Source organism: Anomalospiza imberbis, chromosome 2, assembly GCF_031753505.1.
Source record: "Anomalospiza imberbis isolate Cuckoo-Finch-1a 21T00152 chromosome 2, ASM3175350v1, whole genome shotgun sequence".
NCBI lineage: Eukaryota > Metazoa > Chordata > Aves > Passeriformes > Viduidae > Anomalospiza > Anomalospiza imberbis.
In genome coordinates, this window is record NC_089682.1 from 75,767,182 (window position 1) to 75,789,008 (window position 21,827).

Below are 21,827 nucleotides of genomic sequence, written 5' to 3' on the forward strand. Positions count from 1 at the left end.
AAACTATCTGTGAAGAGCAGCAGAGGCCAATGGAAAGCATCCCTGCCTCCAGCATCCACAACAAAAGAGGAATATCTGACAGAACAGAGGTCTCTGCAGAATAACTTACAGTATCACATCTTCAATGCTGTTGCTAAGGCACAGACAATTTTGTGCAGGGATCTATCTGATGGCCACTCTTGATATCTCATATACAGCAGCTGTGGAGAATGAGACCTAACTCTATTCTCCAAGTAAGTTGACTCCACTTTCTGTCCCTTGTAATCTTTACAAACAATCCTTTTCCACACAATTCCTATAAAGATTTCATGGTTCATTCCAACCAACTCTCTTCCTTGCCATACATATAATCCCTAGTATCTCTTACCATCTCAACATGCTCCTATTCCAGTCTTCCAGCAACAAATGTTAAATGTTTTGCCATTCACAGTTTCTAATGACTTCCCAAACTCAAAAGCTTAGTCTTTTCAATCATACTTTCCCAAAATCTTACACAACCTCATTCTCAGAAACAGACTGAAATGGATTTAAACTTTTCCTAATTTTAGCTTAAGGCTGATGCTCAACAAGAAATGCTTCAATCCAAACCAGTTCATTTTAACAAAGTGAAACACAACTGCAAACAGGGTCTGAGATCAGGGCAGGTGATCCAGCTCCACAGCAGGAAATGCAATAGGTGTCCCTGCTACAGGACTGAAGAGAACTTCTAAGGGCTATAATCACCTCTGCACTGTGACTGGATCCAAGCTGATTTTAATCAATTATGTCAGCTTTAATCAAGTACTAGACTAAGAGCCCAACCTTGGCAGAAAACTCTTGGTGCATGTTAGCTTCCTGATTACCCACCTTCTCAGGAGCATACTGCTTGGTTCAGGAAGCAGCTCCTATAATCCCATATCCAATCTAGTTTATATGGGGACTGCATTCAGAAATGCAACCACAGCTCTCCACAGAAAACACATGAATACTTTAATTCATTACAGTCTACTGTAATTCCTTTTGCAGTATGTAGAGCACTATTCTTTCCCAATTAAACTTTGCATGGCAGATTCTCTCCCCATTTTCCTGGGCTATCATCAACCTGTGCTTCTAAAATATTAAGTACAGCATATAAAAGATTTGGCTCAACCTCTCCTATGCTTCTAGAAGCATAAGTAGAGGGTTTTTTCTATTTCTCTTTCTTTTTTACCTGGTGAGCTAGAAGTACTGGGTGTGCAGTCACTGTCATCCAGCCACATACTCTGAACCATTGAATCCTGTTTTGGAGGGCCCTTAAGTGAGCCCGTCAGCTCCTGGAGAGGGCAAAGAAGACGTGTTTTAATAATGCACCTGGTAAAATCAGGGAGGGTAGCCTCTGTTTGTTATAGATCATACACCCACCCTGTCATTCTCCTCTTCCTCAGATGTTCCATTTTCCCTCAATCCACTACAACAACTGCTTACACTGGATGATGAACGTGAGAGTGGCTGCATCACACAGTATCCTGAAGTCTGACTCCTGAGTATTCTGTGAAATGCAAGCATTCAACATCATCATGCTTATTGTTACACACAGGCTTAACTTTTTGAGGCGTAACTTTATTATGTAGCAGTCAGAAACAGTAAGAATATATTATTCTTCCACAGCTAGTTTTTCCACCTAGGAACAGAATTCAGGTGAACTGGCATGCATACCTTAATTTCTAGTTGCTACATCATTTAGGAGAAACACCAATTCTCTGTCTCCATTCTGGATAACTGTATTGAAAGGACAAGTCTGAATGAATTTTTAAGTCACAGACCTAAGTGTAATAAAGCAGAGATAAAGCAGAGTGACTCAAACCACCTGCATTTAAGTATTAAATACATCTAGACAATCTTTAAAATCAACAGATGCCCTATTGTGGGATTTTAAGAGCCTAAAGAATGAAGAGGTGCTAAACTGAGTATAAAGGGCAGGTGCAGTCCAGTCTAGGCCACCCATTCCCACAGCCACTCTCAGGCTGTCATGTTTTGTCTTATGTGAAATTCCAGGCAGAACAAAGGGACCATAAAAAGCATGCTTTTCATGTCATAGAGCTTATAAACTGTTACTGTTGTTTTCTGTACAGGTGTAACAGGAGGAAGCAGGAAAGCAGACACACATTAACCAGTATTACAGAACAGTTAACTAAGAAAGTTTAAAGATGCAATGGGAGGTAGAAACACATTACTGAGATCTGCATTATTGCAGGATGTCTCAGTGTAAAACTATGTAGAATCAAGTGCCAAGCTCTTGCACAGACAAGTTAGAGCCTTCCTCCTGCTTACAGACAGGAACACACCTAGGTCAGGGTTCCCATCCTGGTGATTTTCCATGTGCCCAGTTGCCAATACACTGACTCCTGTAGGTCTGTCCCACTAAACTTTAGCTCCTGAGGCCATTCAAAGGGGACATTCAAAGCAAACTGTATTGGATCCCTTTACCACCACTCTATCAAATGGAACAGACATTGAGGTGGCCTGGTGCATGTTTCAGATCTATCAAAGAAGATCCTTAAGGCCAGCTCTTCCCAGCTGAGAATTTGGGATCCACTGCTTAGAGTCATTCAGGAGATACAGCAGGCCATGAGGCTGACACACTTACATAGCAGAAGGTGCACTGTACATTTAAGTACCAAATTTATGGTGAAATACTCATTGTCTGCATAAGAAACCAGCTAGTAAGAGAGAGATGAAGTGCTTAAAAATGTTAAGGAACAAAAAAAAAAAAAAGTTAAGAGAGGCAAGAAAGATAAGACAACTTTAACATACTAAATATATTTATTCCTTCAGAAACACTGCAAAATGTGGCCAGTCATGACCTACAAGCAGTTGTGAAACCTAAAGTCCCAGGCATATTACATGCCAGCATGCAACAAGGAGAACAGTAAAGACAGGGCCAATAAAGGCCAAAGATATTTCCTCAAGAGATTAGGAAATATATTTTGGAGAAAATGAAGGCCAACATGCTTCTCCCTTAGCAGAGCAAATCAATAACATGAATCTAAGTGAAGTGGGATCTAGATTTCCACAAAGTATCTCCTTCTCAGTAGGTGTGTCCATCCTTGTTCTCTGCACTGCATTTCTTGACCTGTGTCAAGGCACTAGAGACAGAGGTGGTGTTCTTCTGCTCTTGCCTTCTGCAGGCCAAACTATTCTCACTCATCTGAGGGGAGAGGAAGGCAAGAGAAGGGGTTGCACTCAAGGTGGCCTCTGTTCCCCATCACTAGTAGAGGTTGGTTCAGTGGCTGCTGATTTGGCAATGGGAAGGGCACAGAGCCAAAATGCTCCAACAGGAGCTATCTGTCCATCTCCCTCTCACAGAATTCCTGCTCCAGGAACTGCCAGTGGAGCGTTACTTGGTGCCACTCAGTCTCTCCACAGTCCTTGGGGTCCTCTAAGTACGTTCATGCTCCTCTTAGCCAGGACTCTGATTTCACCCCAAAAGTCTTGCCAGTGTCTTCAGTGAGGTACCCAATGACTGAGTAGCATCCGGTCCACTCCTGATTGGCTTGATGTCCCCACTCAGATGTGTCTGAGGAGGGAAAACACACATACAAAAAATCCATGTACTTTTCCTAGGATACGGACATACACAGTACAGTGCTTGATTTTTCAGATGCAACCCAGAGAGTCGTGTGATCCTCAGGAGTTCTACTACTTGGTTACATAGGCTGCATTCACTCTTTCGAGTCTGTCCCTTGAGAAGAAGGATTATTTGGAAGGCTACCTAGACAGTAAAGCAGAAAAACTAAGGACAATTGTCCCTGTATGTGGGAGAGAAGACACCGTTAGCTCAAGTGAACAAATGCAGTTTCATGGATTGCTGGCTGATCACTGTACAAATGCCTGTTAAACTCAGCAGCATGTTGCTTTACCTCTACTGTAAATAATTAATCTATTTCTTATGTGTTCCCTTTGTATTTATTTCCAGGTTTCTTTTAGTAGAACAGGTGAAAAGGTCGATCATTCCAAGTTTTGAATCTGAAATTATTATGTAAGACCAGTAGCATCATGCTGGACATTTCTGAGGTAACAGAAATTTCTTGTGACTCTACAGAGAGAACCAGGAATGGACTGATGACATACTACCAGGGATAGCCCATTCTGTTATCTAATAGGGATTACTTAAATTATTCTAGAATGAGGCAGAACTCTTTTGCATTGGAAGTATGCCTACATCTTGATCCTGGTTTCACAGCTGATGAACAACAGGTAGGCTATTTCAGCAGAATGCCAGTAAACTGTCTCTAAGACAGACTGTACACTCCCAGCCTTCTCCTGCAATATTGTGCTAATACTGTCTTGCTGAAAATGGTGTGCTTTACATAGTGGAATTACATGTTCTTAATTCCCTCTCCCCAGTGTCATGCAAAGAGTATGGCTGCACACAGGCCAGTCCCTAACTCTGAGATCACAACTCTAACTCTGACTAATCACTAATTGTGCAAAACTCCATGCTGCATCCCACCTTGTAAATGAACTGTCCAGGAATGAGCTAAACCACCACAGATATGAAAATACTTCCTTTTTTCTGGTGATCCTAAGTGGTTTTGAGTCCATGACTGGAAAAAGAATCCTGGGAACAGAACTAGACAGACTGACAAATCATACAGGTCATGCCTCATGTGCATAAACAATATTCATGCAAGTATTGTTAGTAAACTCCCATGCTATGTTTGCTGTCTGAAAGCATGTGGATACCAACTTGAAATAGCCATTGCAGCTGGCTCACCTCCTCAGCTGAGGGAGAATGGGGGTTGGGAAGTGGGGGAAGCAGAATTCTTGGTGATTATGCAAGGTAATGAGCTATCTAATCAGAGCAAGAGTCCCTCACACATGCCTGTTAGGAACTTCTAGTTCACTAACAAGGCCCCAGGCAGGATGAGGAAGGGAAGGTGGAATGATGTGGTAATGCTGGAAGATGAGGGGGTGCTGACAAATCAGCAGTTCAATGTCCTGCATTCCCTTTAGTCCTTAGCTGCCAGAGCTAGCACCTTAAATGGTCTGTATCTCCTAGATGTGCTCCCATCCTCCTCCACGCCAAAATTCTGGGCACTCATCCAACCCAAAAACTAATACATACACAGAAACTAGAACACTGCACCTTGGCTGTGACAAAATTCTGAGCAGTCCTACAGCATACAACTGGATAGCTGAACTACTGCAGATAGTCACCAGCTTGTAATTCTTAGGGAGCATTGGGTGTAGTTGGAAGGGTGGGCCTTCCTTGTGCAATTTGACACCTGAAGCAACTATAACCATAGATGCCTAGTCCTAGGGCACCTCCTGAAATTTCTTTAAGAGTTTCCACAGTCCTGAGGAAGGGAAATGCCCTAATACAAAGTACTTGCTACCTTTCTTGCCACAGGTCTCATCCAACTTCTCTTGAAAAAAATTAGGCATGGCAAAATGTTCCAGAAAGTCAGCTGCAGCCTTTGATTTAAAGACAGGCTGTTCTGGGGCCTTGGAAATGTAAATATGTGGTTTCCCTGAAATGCTCTAGGTAGGATCACATCCCAGTACAATACAGCTTAGCAGCAGCAAAGCTCCACTACCAGGAAATTGCATTTTTCCAGTTTTTGACAACCAGAAACTGGAGAATTAACTTGCAGACTACTGCATGAAGTGTTTTGCACATACCACTGGGTGTGGTATGGCGTGCTTTAGCAATGAAACATAGGTGCAACACATGGGACCGTGCTGGAATCCTGCTGTAACGCTTTGGGGAGACTGGAGACAGGTTAGTTCACGCTGGTCAGGAGCAGCGGCATGAATCCTGCTTAAAGGGGCAGAACTTGAGCACAACCCAACATCCCAACATACCCTTGTCCAAGCTTCTCCATGAAGCTCCAAAATCACTCCAGAGCAAACTACAGAGGAAACATACACATGAGTAAACATGGATAATTGGACAGCTAGGATTTTGTGTATCCTGTTGGATGCAAGCTCACATTACAGTAGAGATACAACCAAAATCAAGTGGTCCCATCTTTCATCACGATCTGTTTAAGAAAGCCAACTTCCTGACAGGCTCTGAATTACTGTGCCACAGCCAGACATCCAACTTTTGAAATGCTACAATGCCTGATGTGGACAATTTCAGTAAAGCCTCCAACAGAGCAAGACATGCACCACACTTAAGTCAGTACCAGAGACAGTGAGCATCTTTCAAATACTAAAATTGATTTTCAACTCACTTGCTCTTCCTGCTGGGGAACTCTGGAGAGCTGGGACTGGATGATCCATCAGACTTCAGGTCAAAGAAAGTTCCTGGACTATCCAACACCCTTTGTATCCTCTCTGTGGTGTCTCTGCTGGGAGAAAAGAGAAACTAGCTATACCCCAGGGCCAGAGCTAACTACCATCTATTCTCACACTCCCTTACAAGACACAGTAGAAAGCTGTATCTCCTGTATACATGTAAAAGAGAAGCAAACACAGTTGTGCTGAAAAGGGCACACTCCTTAGATGTGACATCTGGAAATGGCCAACTTTAAGCTCCTTTTGAATTGATACAAAGGCCTGAATTATTTTCAGTATTCACCTTTAATTTTTTAACTTTTTTCTCTATCCTCCCCATTCCACTGGTCTTAAGAAGCTACAGGATTTAATAGAGAGCGTAAATATGATGGTTACAAAACTGTTATTGCTACTAGGACTCGTCAAAATACCTCTGAAGAAAGTTGTCTGTGTGAGTAACTGAAATGAGACGTATGTTTAATTAAATAAAGGAAAACTAAGGGATTTACGGGGGATTTCTTAGGGCTTCAGTGATAGAGTTTGTCACAAAGTTCTTCCTCTGGTCTCTTGGTCAGTTGACCCTACCTGTGCCCCTAACATCACAGCTTCTGACATCCTCACTTATGCTGATACAATTGTTTGTGAGACTGGAAATTACCCTGACAAAAAGTAACTCTAAAATTAAAACAACCCTGAAACTCCGTCAACAAACTAACAAGCAGGATGGACCAGGTCAGCTCTGTCAGCAAAGCCGGCATGTCATTAAATTACAGCTTCAAGGTGAAGTCACACATGACACTTTGAGCTCACTGTTCCCATAAAGAGAGCATGCTCCAGTCTCCTTCATTCTTGCTGAGTGCATTTTCCACCAGTCCTGGTACCCATCAGACTTCTCCACGAGCCAGTTCATGGCAGAACCTGGCAGACAATCCACTGAAAGAAAGTTGATACTTTTTCTATTTGATTAATGGGCTGAATCAGTTCCACGAAAGGCCCACTAGGGATCTGAGCAATCATCACAAGGAATAATCAGGACTGGGTAGATGAAAGGGACATTGGGGAAGTATCACATCTGCTTTCAATAACAACAAACTCTTAGAGCAGTTGCTAGTGAAACTGCACCTTCAAGAATGACCTAAAAAGCCTTTCAGAAAATACAGACTAAGGGTCCCTGTTCCTCACATCTAAGTTTGCAAGTAAGCAAAAGGAAGCTAAATAAGCCAATTAGTTCATCAGATCCCTCCAAGCAAAGAGCAGGAAAAAAAAAAAAGAAAAGAAATCCAGGGATTTTCCCTGTAGTAGGAAAGTTTTATAGATCCTTCAAGGGGATAGAAATGGTTGTTGTACACAAAGTAATGGATTGAAGGACACAGCTGCCTAAGGTACAAAAGTATTTAAAGTAGTGAGAAGCTGTGGCTACTGTAATAGCATAGACTGTTACAGGGCAGTTGCCTCTGAAGATTTAATTTTTCTCAAAAGAAGTTCTATTTTTATTCAGATTAGGTCATAGGCACCTCATTAAGAAAGAAGAGAAAATGCAGTAATTTCCTCCTAAAATAACTAGTTTCCACTTTAGAGATTACTTTCCCCCTTCTGCACCCAGTCTTTAAGCTGTTTCCTGGAATTCTTGCAACTGGGAAAACTGCGTATTAGATGCAGAGCATTCATGTGGCTTTTAAGACTCTGTATAATCTTAAAAAGATGTCTCAGCTAGAGCTGAGAGAAATTTATAATTTAACTAAATAATCTCTCATGACCAGTAGACAACTTTTGAATGGTTATAATTCTGTCATATATGCCAAATCACTCCTTGAATCAGCATATTATCCATTAATTATAATTATTTCTGAGATGATCTAACTTAAACACTAGTCATTTGGACTTAAAGCTTTTTTAAATAAATCCTTTAAGTTACCAGAAGTTTTGCCTATTTGATTATTTTAACATGAAAACAAATAAACAAGCAAGCCCTTCCCAAATACCAGCCTTTCATCTGACTTGCTTCTAAAGTGGTGAGTAAAGGACAGGAAACTCTAGAGTCCTGGATCATACTGCACAATATTTAAGAGTGATCCTATAATGTTCCTCCACCCATTTCCTCCACTTTTACTCAAATACTGATTCTCTCCTATTCCAAATGCCCTCTTTTAATTTTGTCTGTTTCTGATATTTGTCCATTTCTCCATCAGTTGATAATCAGTCCCTTTTCTTCCCATTCCAACAATTTCCATTTTAGTTCTCATTCCTGATGGTTCCCCCTCTGCCTATATGTGCCTTTATATGTTCTTTTTCCCATCTCCTCTTGGTTTTTTTACCCTCTTTGTCTCATCTCCCCACAGCTCATACCTCTTTTCCTCCTGTATGTTTTCAATGCCAATGGCACTACTCCGTCGCCCGTGGAAGCGGCTGGCTCGAGTACGTGATGGGCTCCTACCAGGCAAGGCAAAAGACTAGAAAAAAGGAAAGCATGACAGAAAGGAGAGGAACAAACAGGAAAAGCTGTGGAAAGCTGAAAGCATAGGAGAAGAGTTTGCAACATGGATCCAGATCCTCTCCTTTACTGCAATACAAGAGCTCAGCTCCACCTGTGCAAGGAATACTTTCTGTCAGCAAGCAAGAGCAGCCAGGGCTTATACAGGTGGTGTAAGAAAGGAACAGAGTTATAAAGAAACAAAGGCAGAACACAGGTTTGGGAAGGGAGGTATCCCCATATGGTGAGAGGAGAGGCAGAACCAGAAAGACAAAGAAAACGAGAAGTTAAAGGAGCAAAGGAGGCAGCAAACCCAAGTCATTAGTACGCCGTGACTTCGTTGTATTGACATAAAGAATGCATACAACCAAGTAAACTGTCACCAAGAAATCTTCACACTGAAGGGCACCTTCTTGGCTTACTCAGAGATGTTTTTTTTTGTAGTTTGCCTGTATTGACATCACTAGTGCAGACCACAACCAGCTGGATGCACTTTGGCCAAGGTAACCATATTTTCAGTATCAGAAACATGGATCCTTTTCTGGAAAGATTTGCGATAGATTTTTAATTCATTGGTCACATATATTTAGTATCCCTATCAAATAAGAAAGGCTTTGATAGTGACTAGAAATATTCATTCTTTTTCTCACCCCAAACTTTATTAATTCTGCTGTTTGTTCCCAACATGCAAGTTCTGTTTACAGCAAAACAGCACCTTGAATATCTTGTGCACCTGTTTATATTACAGAAAATAGTCTGATTGGTGAAATCAAAGAAAATGAAATAGTTCTAGCGTCCTTGTGTTCTCAGGTCTTGCCATATGACAATACAGTATCATTCCAGCCAAACCACAGTGCATGCATTTTTTAACACATGGCACTGTACAGGATCTAATCCAGGATATCAGAGATAGATGTCTGATTTAGAATAATGTTTGGCTTTCTTCTCCCAGTCTGCATCAATCTCAGCTCTAGTTTACACATGAACTGGGGCTAGAGATGGGCACAGACAAAACAGACTGCAACGCATGCTGTCACCACTTGTGAAATGGGATGATACAAGAAAAAGATTCACAGTGGGACAAGAGGACAAACTAATAGGGAAAGGAAATATATGAGTGGTTACAAAGGTATGCCGGGTTCTCTTCTTACAGCCCACCCGAATACCTTACCGCAGCAATGGCCTTAGGGCCCTCGGCGACACTCTGGCTGAGGGCAAGGCCAGCTGTAGCTGGGCGGCTGGGCAGGGTGGCTGGCTGCTGCTTTCTCATGGATATCCCCATGGTATCCAGGCTCTGGCTGCGGCCTCTGATCACCCGCTGAACAGGAGGGAGGCAGGGAAACAGACAAACACAGATATACACATATAGACATGCACACGGTAGGGTAGTGTGAGAAGCACCACAGATTGAGTGGGAAGTTGTGACAGACTGACACCAGAACCACACAGATCCTAACTCCTAGAAGGCAGCATCTTAGATTGTTCCTAGCTGATTCATGGAGCTCTGGAAAGAGCTCTTCATCAAGTATATTCTCTAGTTTCACTTCCCTTATCCTATTGCAATAAATAGAGGTTTCCTACCAGTATCCCAGCACACTGGATTAAACAGCATCACCTGGAGCAGTCCTATCCAGTACAGGCTATAAAACACAAAATCAAACTCCTGTTCAAGGCTGTAAGGTTCAGTCTCATATGAACCTAAATTCTGGTTTCAATGGGAAAGCAGTCATATCAAAATCTGCAGCAATTTAAAAAAGCCATTTTCTGACTTAACTCAGCCTTTTCCAGCCTTTTACAAATACCATCTGTGTATATGATGTGCAAATCCCAGCATCTGCCAGAAGTCATAAAAGGACATTTTGGGAGAATTAGTGTAAGACATGGATGGGTTAAAATTCATGGTTAGCAGCAAAAGCAGTTTGTATGTAAAAAAAAAAAACCTCACCAAAGCATCCCAGACCCGACCAAAGCTATGCACAGAGCTACCAAACCTGTTCGTGAACAGGTTAATTTCACAGACCTTAATAACTCTAATTGACCCACCATATAAAGCCATAAAGTCACCTGAAGAAATGCTATTTATAACACAACTCTCTTTCCAGAGAGATAACTTATTATATAAAAGAAGTGGCAAGGGACTTCCCACGTTATGTGGGAAAGGGTAAGTAGATAGAATAGGAAATAGGATTCTCTCTGTATAACCAGTTCAAAACTCAGTTTGCCCATTCATACAAAACCTTTGCTTTCTCATATCAATTACTTTTATCACTTTTAAAAGAAAGTTCTGTCACCTGGTTTATTTTAAAAAATCAACAATAAAACCCCCCTAACATACCATCTACACTGAAAAAGGTAAATTAACTCTGGCTTTTAGAGGGTAAGTAAAGTATCACAGTTTTTCTAGATAGTACACTCAGAGATAAGTTCGAAACTTTTGCAGTAGCTCCTGCAATTCTTTCAGTTATAATGAAAATGAATTGAAAGAGATCTGCTGTAAGAACTGAAAGCCCCTTGCTCCTAGTTATTACAATTCCTCTTGCAAACACTGACTCCTTCTTCTGTAAGTCATGGATTAAAACCACATCTGACACTTGACACCGGCACAAAGCATAAAGAGTTTGGCTTCTAAGGGCCAGTATGGATTTCTAGACCACACTGTGGGTTTGTAGAAAGGCTCACCTTGAAGTTCTCGAGGAAGCCCCCACTGCCATTCTCTATCTTGTCATCCTCCCCTACAGGTAATCCCATCATGCTGCGGCTGCGAAGCTGCAGCTCTTCAAAAAGGCTCTCCAAGAGGGCACTCCGTGTTCTTTCCTGCATCGACATTGGGAATCATAACAACTTTTATTTGGAGTGGAGAGATTTTTTCCTGTTTTTTCAATGTCTCACATCCTTCTTAAAAAAACCCCCAACAAACAAACAAAAAAACCCCAAAAAGCCAACAATGACAACAACAAAACCCCATGAAAATCACTTTAAACAGTATGAAGTGGTTTTAACTGCATAGTTACAGACTATACTGCAGTAACACCCAGCCCCATCAAACTTTGTCTAAAGCAAGTCATAAAGGACACTTCTTTACAGCTGATGAAACAGAGACATGTTTTTTTCTAGGTCAGGCAACAGCAGAGTCGGGAACAGAATTCTGGTACCTTAAACCAAAAATCAGTGATATCAGCATGCATCCTGTAGCATAATACTGAATTTCAGCTAATACAGAGTTTCTTCCAACAAAATATATGCATCATATTCCCATCCTTACTTGAGGATTAGATCTTTACATTAAAGTGTACCTGTTCATATTCTATCACACCTGCTAAGAAATATGAAGGAAATATCCCGTAACTGAGTATAAAATCACATTTCCTCTTCCCTTCTTAAGCAACACAAAATGAGAAGTCAGAAATTTTACTTTATTTTCTTTATCTAACAATAATATACTTATTATATATATATAATTATTGTTTTTTATTGAAGCAGCCAGGTAACAGACCCACCTCTAATTTAGCAAATTTCTCAGCTCGATAGCAGCTGTACTCGGCATTGATGAGCTTGACCAGAAGGAATTCACGAAACTCTGCACTCTACAAGACAAGATGAAGACTAGACTAAACTGGAGATGAAAACACTAGTAAAAATATCACATTATGAAAGCTCTGCTTACTACTCTTTGGACCTCCAAAACGCTCTAGCCAGACTGACAATACCAACTCAAAACACAAGTGTGTGCCCCACGTCCCCTGCCAACTAACACTGGACCAGAGAAACAAACCTTTTTAAATATGGCTGGATTTGGCAGCGGTGGTCCAAAGAAGGGGACATCATCTCGGGCTGTGACTGAAACCTGAAATAACAGAAGAGGGAAAAAACGAGTATCAGAACACAAGTGAGACCATCAAACTACTATGACAGATCTGATTCCTCCTAAATAATTTACTTATAAAAAAGAGATGTAATATAGTGTCCTGTGCATCCCTCTGTTCCTGAACTCAGTGGATGGATGCGCTCATTTATCTCTCAGAAACTCAGCCAGCTAGATGTGCACACAGTAAGAGCAAAGAAAAAAGCTGAACTGACTGCTTTAAAAAAAAAATAACTAGTATAACCAGTATATTTAGGAATAAAAAATGTTTCTATTCAGCCTGCAAGATTAACCTCCACTAAAGAACTTTGTCAGTGTGGTTGCACTCACCTATTTTTTTTTTTACAGAGAATCCTTGGTGGAGACATGCTGCACACTGAGGAGAGTATCTCAGTGCCACTGCCTCTGGGAGTCACAGGTGGTAAACATGCAAATGCATTTTCCCAGAAAGAGACTGGTTTCATTTGTTTTATTTTTAGCATGCTCCTACCTGACATACCAATGTCTAAAGAAGTAACTGTAATGCAGTCCAGTTTTTACACAGTCACTTGTTTCTTCACAGGTCTTGCCCATAATTATATGTAGCTATCTTACCAAATACATACAGTACTTCACAATATTTCACAGGGTTTTTGTTGTCATGTTTGAGATGAAACAAGACCATTATTTGTCCTTTCATACAAGAGGGGAAAATGTCATAACAACCACAACTACCTCAAAACAACAATAAATGTCACAGAGCCATTGAGAGGTGTGAGTTTAATGAGAGGAAGAAGGAAATGGGCTATTGATTTAATTCAGTTTTCTCACATTTTAGGCCACCTCCCCGGATTTCAAAGCCACCATCTCTCTCCTAATAGATATCTACCAGTTAAAATTCTGCTTTGCATTTTCAGTTTTCTGACTGCAAAAATTTATTCTGCGAAATAAATTCCATTAATATTCCAATTTAACAGAAGGCACTAAAGCTTAAGTAAATGGAACAAGGGATGGCAAAGAAATCTTTCAAATGGCAGTCTTTTGTGTACTACAATGCTCTCAAGGCAGCATCAGTTAAAGTCCCTTTAGAAAAGCCTTTACAGAAAACTCTGTATTGGCTCTAGGGTGATTACTGGGATGGATTTCTTCTTCATGGAATGAAGCAGCACTATTACACTAACAAAAAAAATGGTACTGCAGACAGGCAAAGATGAAAACAATGGCAGGAAGACACACAACAAATAGCAAGCTTTCCCAGCTCTTTCCTTGTCATTAAAAAGTCCAGTGAATTTTTGTGCCCTACAAAACAGAGAGCAGGATGAGAGCTGGAACTCCATGGCCTGGTCAACACAGGGCTTTCACTACAAACCAGCTGCCCAAAGCATAGGGAACAAGCTAAGGTCATTGCTCCACCACCGCCACCCTCTTGGTGGAAGAAGAGGTGGGGATACTGTCCTAATTCTGATATTCTTGGTGTTCTGTAGACCTCCAAGGCATAAGGACTCATCATCACCATATCAAAATCACTACATAGTACAACACGTGGCACTTGGGATTAAAATGTTTCTACAATTGAAAGTCCATCACCAATCCAAGTTTCTTTATATTTTCTGCTCTCTCAGCATCACTGAAATTTGAACATAAAGTTATACAGACATCCATACAGAGTCATGTCAGAGAGAGGATGAGCTGTGTCCAAAAGGCACATATAATTAATCTGGGCTCTACAGGGCTTCTTTCAGCTGAAAGCCCTAACAAGTAACACATCCCTGCAAGATGGGCATCAGTTCTGGAATCCCCAGAAGCAGATGTAGCTGGCTTGGATTCTATCTGACCTGCAGCCTCGGCAGTACAAGCTGCAAGCACTGTGCTGTGCAGCACAGGCAGTGCAGACAATGTAAGCGAGACAATCACCAAAGTACGATCAATTGTGGCTTGTGCTCTTTGATGTAAACAAAATTTTTTATCTGAATTCTTTCTGCTTCAATTCCAAAGCTTTAAGCTTCAGAAACTAGTCAGCTACTTAGAAAAGCATACAACTTAACTCAGCTTTCAGGTGTACATACTCAAGAAATTAGGATGACATCTGGCTGAACCTGTACCTCTCCCAAAGGCCCAAAAACCCATTTCTACGTCAAGGATCAAAATCAGTACAGGTTAATCTATTGATCCTGGTTACCTTGTAGAGAGTGTCCCCAGTGGTGCTATGAGTGAGCTGAACTACCACATAAGCATGTAGGAAATTAGAAGCAATCATATCAGGGACAAAAGGTGTGCTTTCATCCTGGAAAATGATGGCTACAATATCATTCCCAATGTGACGCTTCCGCTGAAGCTGGAGAGGAAAGAAATAATGAAGAGAGAAGGCAGGTGAAAAAGAGCAGAACAATATGATGGGACCTCAAACACCAGTCTGCCTAACATCTCACACCCATCTGTTCACCAACCCCCTCATCACTACTTTTGCCATTACTCCAGCCATAATTCCCAACACTATACAGTCAACCACTGTCCCCTCTATGCAGTCCTTCTTCAAATGCCCCTCCTCTCCCAGACACACTGTTGTAATCCTTACTCCCCCTCCTGATACCTGCTGGGAATCTCCCTCTGTGAAGGGCAGCTTTGTGGACACATGAAACATGATCTCCTTCCCCCGGAAATTTGTATAGACTGACTCAGTGCCTGTTTGACCTCTGGTAACATCCAAGCCTCCCCGGAACCTGAGCAAATCCACACCACACCATAGGTCAGGCAGTAGAGGAACGAGAGAGCAGAGAGAAGACAGACAGTATCAGCAACAGTACTACATCAGGACTTTCAAAGGTAATTTTTAGGAAATCGGTGATAGTGAGGCACCAAGTCTCCCCCAACCCAATGCAATGACTGAAGCCGCACTATGTGTTGGTGAACATACCAGCTTGTTAAAAGCTATGAAGTTAAACCAGGGATCCTCAAAGTAGCTACCTTCTTTGGCATTCTTCTGAGAAACACATTCCATACTAGTACATTCATGTAGTTAGAACTGCAGAAGGGATGGGATGCCTCACAGAAAGAGCCAGAAACAATACTGCTCCATACCACTATGAAACAAACTTGTATTTGCACTGCCAAGTAAAATTATTCTTTGCAGATGCTGCATGGTAGATTGAGATACCAGGAGACCTTTAAACCAAAATACCAGCAGAGACCTAAGCTCCAACTAGTTCCCAGACACGATGGCTGATGGCATGACGGGATGGATTCGGGGCTTCTTCACCTGCACTGGGATTCAGAAGACACAGCACTGCTCTGGAAGCTGGGCTGTAACAGAGTCACAGCCTCTGAACACATGATGTTCCCTAAGTTAATCTGGCTTTCCAGCTGCCCTGTGTACGCACCCACGGAAATCCTGCAGCTGAATCTTGTCACCAAGGAAATCCAGGAACTCCAGGAAACCCTGACTCTCTACTGTGTTACTGAAGACTTCTTCTTCAGTTGTCTACAGAAGGAAAGCAGAACTAGTAAGAAGCACAAAGAGTACAAAGAACAGGCAGTAATTTCTATAGACAGTTCAACCAACAAACACCTCTGCTTGAATACATTTCTGATCTGAGCCCCCCATGGTGCTGGGTTCCTGTGCCTCAGCCCCAAGCTGCCATGAGGGTTAGAGTTAGGGTTCAGAGATCCACAAAGCCTATACTGCCAGAGAAACTGTGGGTGGAAGAGGCATGCCAAGGGAACCATGGCACTGCACAAACACTGCTGCCTCCATGCCACTGCTTCTGGACAGTGCAGACCTTGCTATTACATCCTTTAAGCTAAGAAAACTGACTCTTTTCATTTTTCCCCAAGTACCATGGGATCTGACGGGTCTTACCTGTCCAGGTTTTTGGTAGATGACCCCAAATTTGAAGTTATTGCTTATGACATGTTCATCAAATGCAACAATAAGCTGTGAGGCCTGAGGTAATGAAAACAGAAATTGTCAACTGGATGTCATTAGCCAGACCTTGATGGAAAAGTGATATACAGACATATCAGAATACTGTACCTTGGGATACAGGACAGGAAAGAAGCGTTCAACATTCACATCCTCACACAGTAGCTGTTGAGTGAGAGAGGCAGGGAAATAGAAGTGTGATTATCATGTGCCCTGGCTTGTTGCAGGCATGACAGCATAGGCACTGTATATAATTATCTGACAGGAGCCCCTTCAGGCAAAAATTCAGAGGTAAAATTAGAAGAGAAAGAAAAGAAGGCAAATGGAAGGGTAAAAGGGAACTATATAACAGTTCTACTGGTGAATAGTAGAAAAAGAGGGAAATTAGAGGACAGAGGTGAAAATAACTTGAAGAATGAGGCCTTAAGACAAATAGGCAAGTATGAATCTCACCTTTGCCATCTGAACAGCATTGGGAAACTCATTCAGACAGGAAATGGGAATTAGATCATGTTTGGTGCCAGTACGAGTCCTGACATAGAACAAAAAAAGCATTAGAGACTGGTGGCTGAAGGCAGACACAAGCAACACTGGATCTTTAAAGAAAGATTAGCCATTCCTTCAGAGTATTGTTAAAGCAGTTAACTCCAGAGGGTTAATTTCAACTATGGTTCATAGAATCACTGGAAAAGCAAAGTATTTTCACTTCTCACTGCCCATCACTTCTTGTAGTGAGCAGAGGAAACAAAACAGGAGCCCTTGGTGTCTTTGCTCCTTTGCACTCTTGTCTGCCTTAAAGAAGTATTTTGCTTCTCTCCCACATCATTTTCTGTCACAGAAATCTAAAGTCAAAATATAATTAATGGACACGGTATTCTGTGTCCATGAATAAGGGCTTCCCATGATCAGTGAGGGCTAGAAAGATTGTTAAAAGGTCTGTTAGAAGCAGCCTAGGAAAGCCTAACTATGCAAAGTAAAGGAGGTAGAAATTGGTGTAGCATTGTTCCAGAAAGCTGACAGAGGAAAGCTGCCTTCCTCTTTGTATGTGTATTTAAGGACAGATATATTTCTAAGGAAGAAGAAATATTGGGCTGTCAAAAGCCTCTTCAAACCATTATAAACAAGCTATTGAGCAAAAATACTGCATACAATAAAATATCTTAATAGAGGAATAACTACCCTTTTGTTCTTCCCTGGTCTCTTCCACATAGGAAGATAAACATTCCCAGGCACAGTTCACAAACAGGCTCTCTCTTTATTCCCAGATTATAGCTGGCAGTCTGAAGCATTCTCTGGAGACAGTGGAGGAAACTCATCAGTGATTTTCTTGTAGCTAATTCCTATGCAATCATTTTTTTCCCCTCAGTCCTGGACAAATCCTTGTCAGTGGCAACTGTACATAACTTGGTTCCAGTAGCATTGCCTGCTGGGAGTGCACCCAGCCCATAGTGTGGTAAAAAGTTTCTCTGCAGTGGCCTCTCACCTACACAAGATCCTTCTCTTTTCTTCTTGTAGTTCATCCAGCAGCTCTCTCTTCATAACATAATGTCTCTCTTCATAACCCTCTCTAAGGATTATGGCTTCATAGACTGCCCTGGGAATCTAGGGAATGTTCTAGATCACCTTCAAGGGAGTCTTAGTCTCAGGAACAATGCCTGGGCTAGGCTGTCCTCCATTAGGGAATCCATATTCTCCTAGAGATTGCTCACGTGTCTCTAAGTAGACAGAATAAACAGAAAAACTTTCTGTTTGAGGAAGGAACAGGTGTTTTCCACACAGGTCCTAAGAAGGTGCACCTATAAGCACCACACCATCTTCTTTAAGTAAACTGCTGAGAGCAACTCAAGAGCAGAAGGCAATAATAAAAGGCTCAAAGGTTTTTTTGCAGTTTCTTTTCTCTCCAGAAGAAAGATACAAAATTCACACCCACATCTATGCAGAGGGAGCGCAAGGTAAGACAAGAGACACAGCACAGTAGCATACACTTCAATAACAGGCACTGTTACCTCAGCAACAGGCGTAGATTTTCCTGTTTCTCGATCTGTTCATACTTCACAGAAAGTACTAGGTAGCCCAAGGACATATCACTGGAGTAAAAGTTCTGGTGCTCCTGCAAACAGGAAACCAAAATGCATTATCCCCAGCACACTTCCTGGAGAAGCTTTCCAAGTTTTTTTTTTTTTTGCCTACAACCTGCCACTTGAGATTAGCTAATTTTTAATTTAACTAGGAGTAGCATGCTTCCAGATGTGTGTACATTGTCTTCCAGCCCGCTTGATCATCAGTGCCTGAGCATATCAGTCAAAGTGCATCCAGTCAGTTCAGTTCCTCCTCACCTGTCCAACATCACAAGGGCTCCTGAGAAGGAATAGTATTAGAACATTCAGTAACACGTTTTGAAGAAACTGAGTTTCTTGTAAATAAAATTGTATCTTTCACAGACTTTCCCTGTATCCATTCAGGTTCTGCTTGACTAAGCAGTGTCTTCCGACATTCAACTGGATGTGGTTGTGGGAATTTTCTATCTAAAGAGCAACGGCAGGGTTATGGTAAATGGCTGAACTCCAAGAGTGCTCACATGTCAGGAAGGATACAGTCAGTAAGCAAAGAGGTTTTGCAGATGAAGACTGGTCTCAGCAATGCCACTAACACTGCCCAACTTTAGTAGAGTGTGCCTGGAACAGTCATGCAGTCAAACAATGAAAGATACTGCAAACATTTTCACAGTCTCTATATGTAAGTGGCTGTGGCCATACATTTCTCCTGGTATACAGCCATGTTCCAGTGGCCTAGGTATAGCAATATATATTTTGTATTGCTATATTATATCTGTTGCTATATAATCTCTAACCTCTAAAAGTGAAAGCCTTTTGACACAGGATGTGAATGGAAACCTTCAGCACAAGGAAAATACTATTCAGGTGAAATTGTGCAGAAATGCCTTGATCACTCCCATCATCCTAGTGGAAAAGCATCCTCATGCATGACACAGAAGTGGGACAGCAAGCTGTATTCAGTTGTACAGTCAAAACTTACACGACTTGGAATATGTTCTGTGAAAGGAATACTCCAGGCACAATAAATTAGTGAAGAATTCAGTGGGAATAAAGTGTAATTTGATTAAAAATTGTTGCTAGTCTGTCAGTTCCTCCCTCAGTCTTTTGCCTAGAATATATAGAATATATATATGCCTAGAAGGTCTGCTCTGGCTCTGATGGATTGCAACCTCTCTCAAAACACTGGTAAGATTGTCTTTTGCTGTCTAAATCTTTTGTATAAGTCATAGCTCTGACTCACTGTCAGAAATAAAGATACATCTAGTGAAATACTCTGTTATCTGTGTGGACACAGCCAACTTGAACCTAACAGACATAAACCAATCCTCTCTTTGAAACAAAAAATAGGATTAAGTAAGACTACAGTCACTACCCTAAACCAAAATAAGAAAATGTAGCTGTCTAACTTTTTAAAGTATTAAAGATGTCATTGTCCTCACCTCCTCTTTGAGACAGAAAACACCCAACACTCAGAACTGCCCAGATACTGGGCAAAAGGTTCCATGGCTGATCAAACAAGGCAGTCTGAAAAAGGTAAGGTCTAAGAGCAGCCAAAAGGCAAACAGAATAATACGACCTCTAGCTGCAGTGCTCAAATCACAGAAGTCCAGTGTGATCTGTCACACTAGTCAGTGACAATACAGGGGAAAAAAAGCTGAAATCAAAGGAAGCCACAAAGGACAGTTAATTCCTCTTGACCATGAGTTTCAGGATACTAATGGATTTTTGGGATGTGAACAAGAATCAGGTGCAGTAAGCCACTGTGACCAAGGGCAGAAAGACAGAGTAGCTGAGGAAGAGACAGATTCAAGGAGCAAAGCAAGACCATGTTCCATGGTCAGTTGAAGTCTAGAATCAAAGTCCTTAAACCAAAGAAGTCAAATGCCAGTCTGGATGGCCAAGACAGGCTGTTAAGGAAAAAGATGGCATAATGCCAACAAAAATCAGAACTAGAAGGCAAAGCAAGGAAGAGGATCCAAAGCCTGAGGTTAGCTGTGGCTTAAAGTAACACTGAGTTGCACAGACCAGAAATTAAGATGCCTTTTGATGAGACTTCTAAGCCAGACCCCACCAGATCTGATACAGAGGATCTCAACTGCTTTGGAGACCGGGCTATCAGCTCTGCAGCTGACATAGCTAGGTACAGCTGCACAAATGGGTGCAATCCTCACAGGGGAACGGGTACCAGAATTAATGGAGATCTTAAAACAACTGAATTTTTGTAAAAGCCACTCTGGCTATGTTCCTGAATGTAAGCCTGAGGTTTAAACTGAGATCTGAGCAATCGTATGTATGAATAAACCTATCATTTACTCCTTATGATTTTCTTTCTCTGTAAAAACATATAGACAACATACATCAGACTCATATTCCTTCAGTGGACAGCAGCCTTTATTGTTAGCTGTCCTGAATTTAGAGATGAACCATCAAAAGGCTTTGCAGTTGATACTGAAGATTGCTAGTCAGTGATGACAAGATACCCTGGAGCTGAGATGACCTATGCATTAAGTACAAATTTGTTCAGCCACAGAAGCAGTTTCTGTAACATTTAATATAGTCTGAAAGGTAGTTCTGGATTTCAAATAGATCTCTCTAAAAACAATTAAGTATCTCCCATGGCCCAAGGGAAACGACTAACAGAAAACACAAGGAATGCTGACAGTTTGCCTAAGAAGTTATAAAGCTACTAAGACATCTGCCATCTGCAGCAATTTCAACCAGCATGAAGAAAGGACAGCATAAAGGAGAAATACATGATCACATATGAATGCATAGCAAGAAAGCTTCTCCCTCAGCACTGAGAGCTTCAAGTGCTTGAGAAACCGGACCCTAAGTTTATTTGACTGGCAGTTACAATGTATGCCTTTATTAAATCCTTCCCTATTTCAGGCTACTTCTCTTCATTACAGCCTTGAAAAACAACATAGACATTGAGTAATTCCCACAGTATAAGACATAAGGTTTTACAGCCTTTTTCCTAAAGGCTAAATAAATCTTACTGTGTAATTGTCATATAAAATACAGATCATGAGGCAAGGAAAAGGAACTGAGCTATGGCTTAAATGTTCTAGCACTTTTTTTGGTGGTTGTTTTATAGTGTCTGCTGTAAGATGTTCTGTAAAATGTATCACAGAATTGTTTGAGTTTGAGCAATCTACATACGCACATCCACAACACAGACATGCACATTAAGTTTGTAGTACCACACAATACTCTGATCTCCTGTCTTGCTTAAAGAATATTCCCTAAACCACTGGCTATGCCTCTCCCACCATGTGATACTTTCAGACTCTTCAG

The 21,827-nt window shown here is 41.4% G+C and overlaps 1 protein-coding gene across 25 annotated transcripts in view; it reads right to left on the reverse strand.

Annotated features, from left to right (window-relative positions):
• The window catches only part of LOC137469754 (rap1 GTPase-activating protein 1-like), a 43,889-nt gene that overhangs the window by 4,792 nt on the left and 17,270 nt on the right, over nt 1–21,827 (reverse strand). For 12 of the 25 annotated variants that reach the window (XM_068182834.1, XM_068182833.1, XM_068182839.1 and 9 more), the window contains 15 exons: nt 18,480–18,583; nt 16,927–17,005; nt 16,585–16,638; nt 16,411–16,494; nt 15,932–16,032; nt 15,145–15,274; nt 14,734–14,889; nt 12,486–12,557; nt 12,211–12,297; nt 11,393–11,527; nt 9,885–10,031; nt 8,590–8,693; nt 6,201–6,317; nt 1,381–1,507; nt 1,190–1,292 (listed from right to left, as the gene is read on the reverse strand). In XM_068182834.1, coding sequence (XP_068038935.1) covers nt 1,190–1,292; nt 1,381–1,507; nt 6,201–6,317; nt 8,590–8,693; nt 9,885–10,031; nt 11,393–11,527; nt 12,211–12,297; nt 12,486–12,557; nt 14,734–14,889; nt 15,145–15,274; nt 15,932–16,032; nt 16,411–16,494; nt 16,585–16,638; nt 16,927–17,005; nt 18,480–18,583 — 1,600 coding nt within the window. Of the gene's footprint in view, nt 1–1,189; nt 1,293–1,380; nt 1,508–2,762; nt 3,536–3,559; nt 3,731–5,826; nt 5,874–6,196; nt 6,318–8,589; nt 8,694–8,926; nt 9,255–9,884; nt 10,032–11,392; nt 11,528–12,210; nt 12,298–12,485; nt 12,558–14,733; nt 14,890–15,144; nt 15,275–15,931; nt 16,033–16,410; nt 16,495–16,584; nt 16,639–16,926; nt 17,006–18,479; nt 18,584–21,827 lie in introns of those variants that run through there. The other 13 variants (XM_068182828.1, XM_068182836.1, XM_068182835.1 and 10 more) reach the window with 13 other exon arrangements.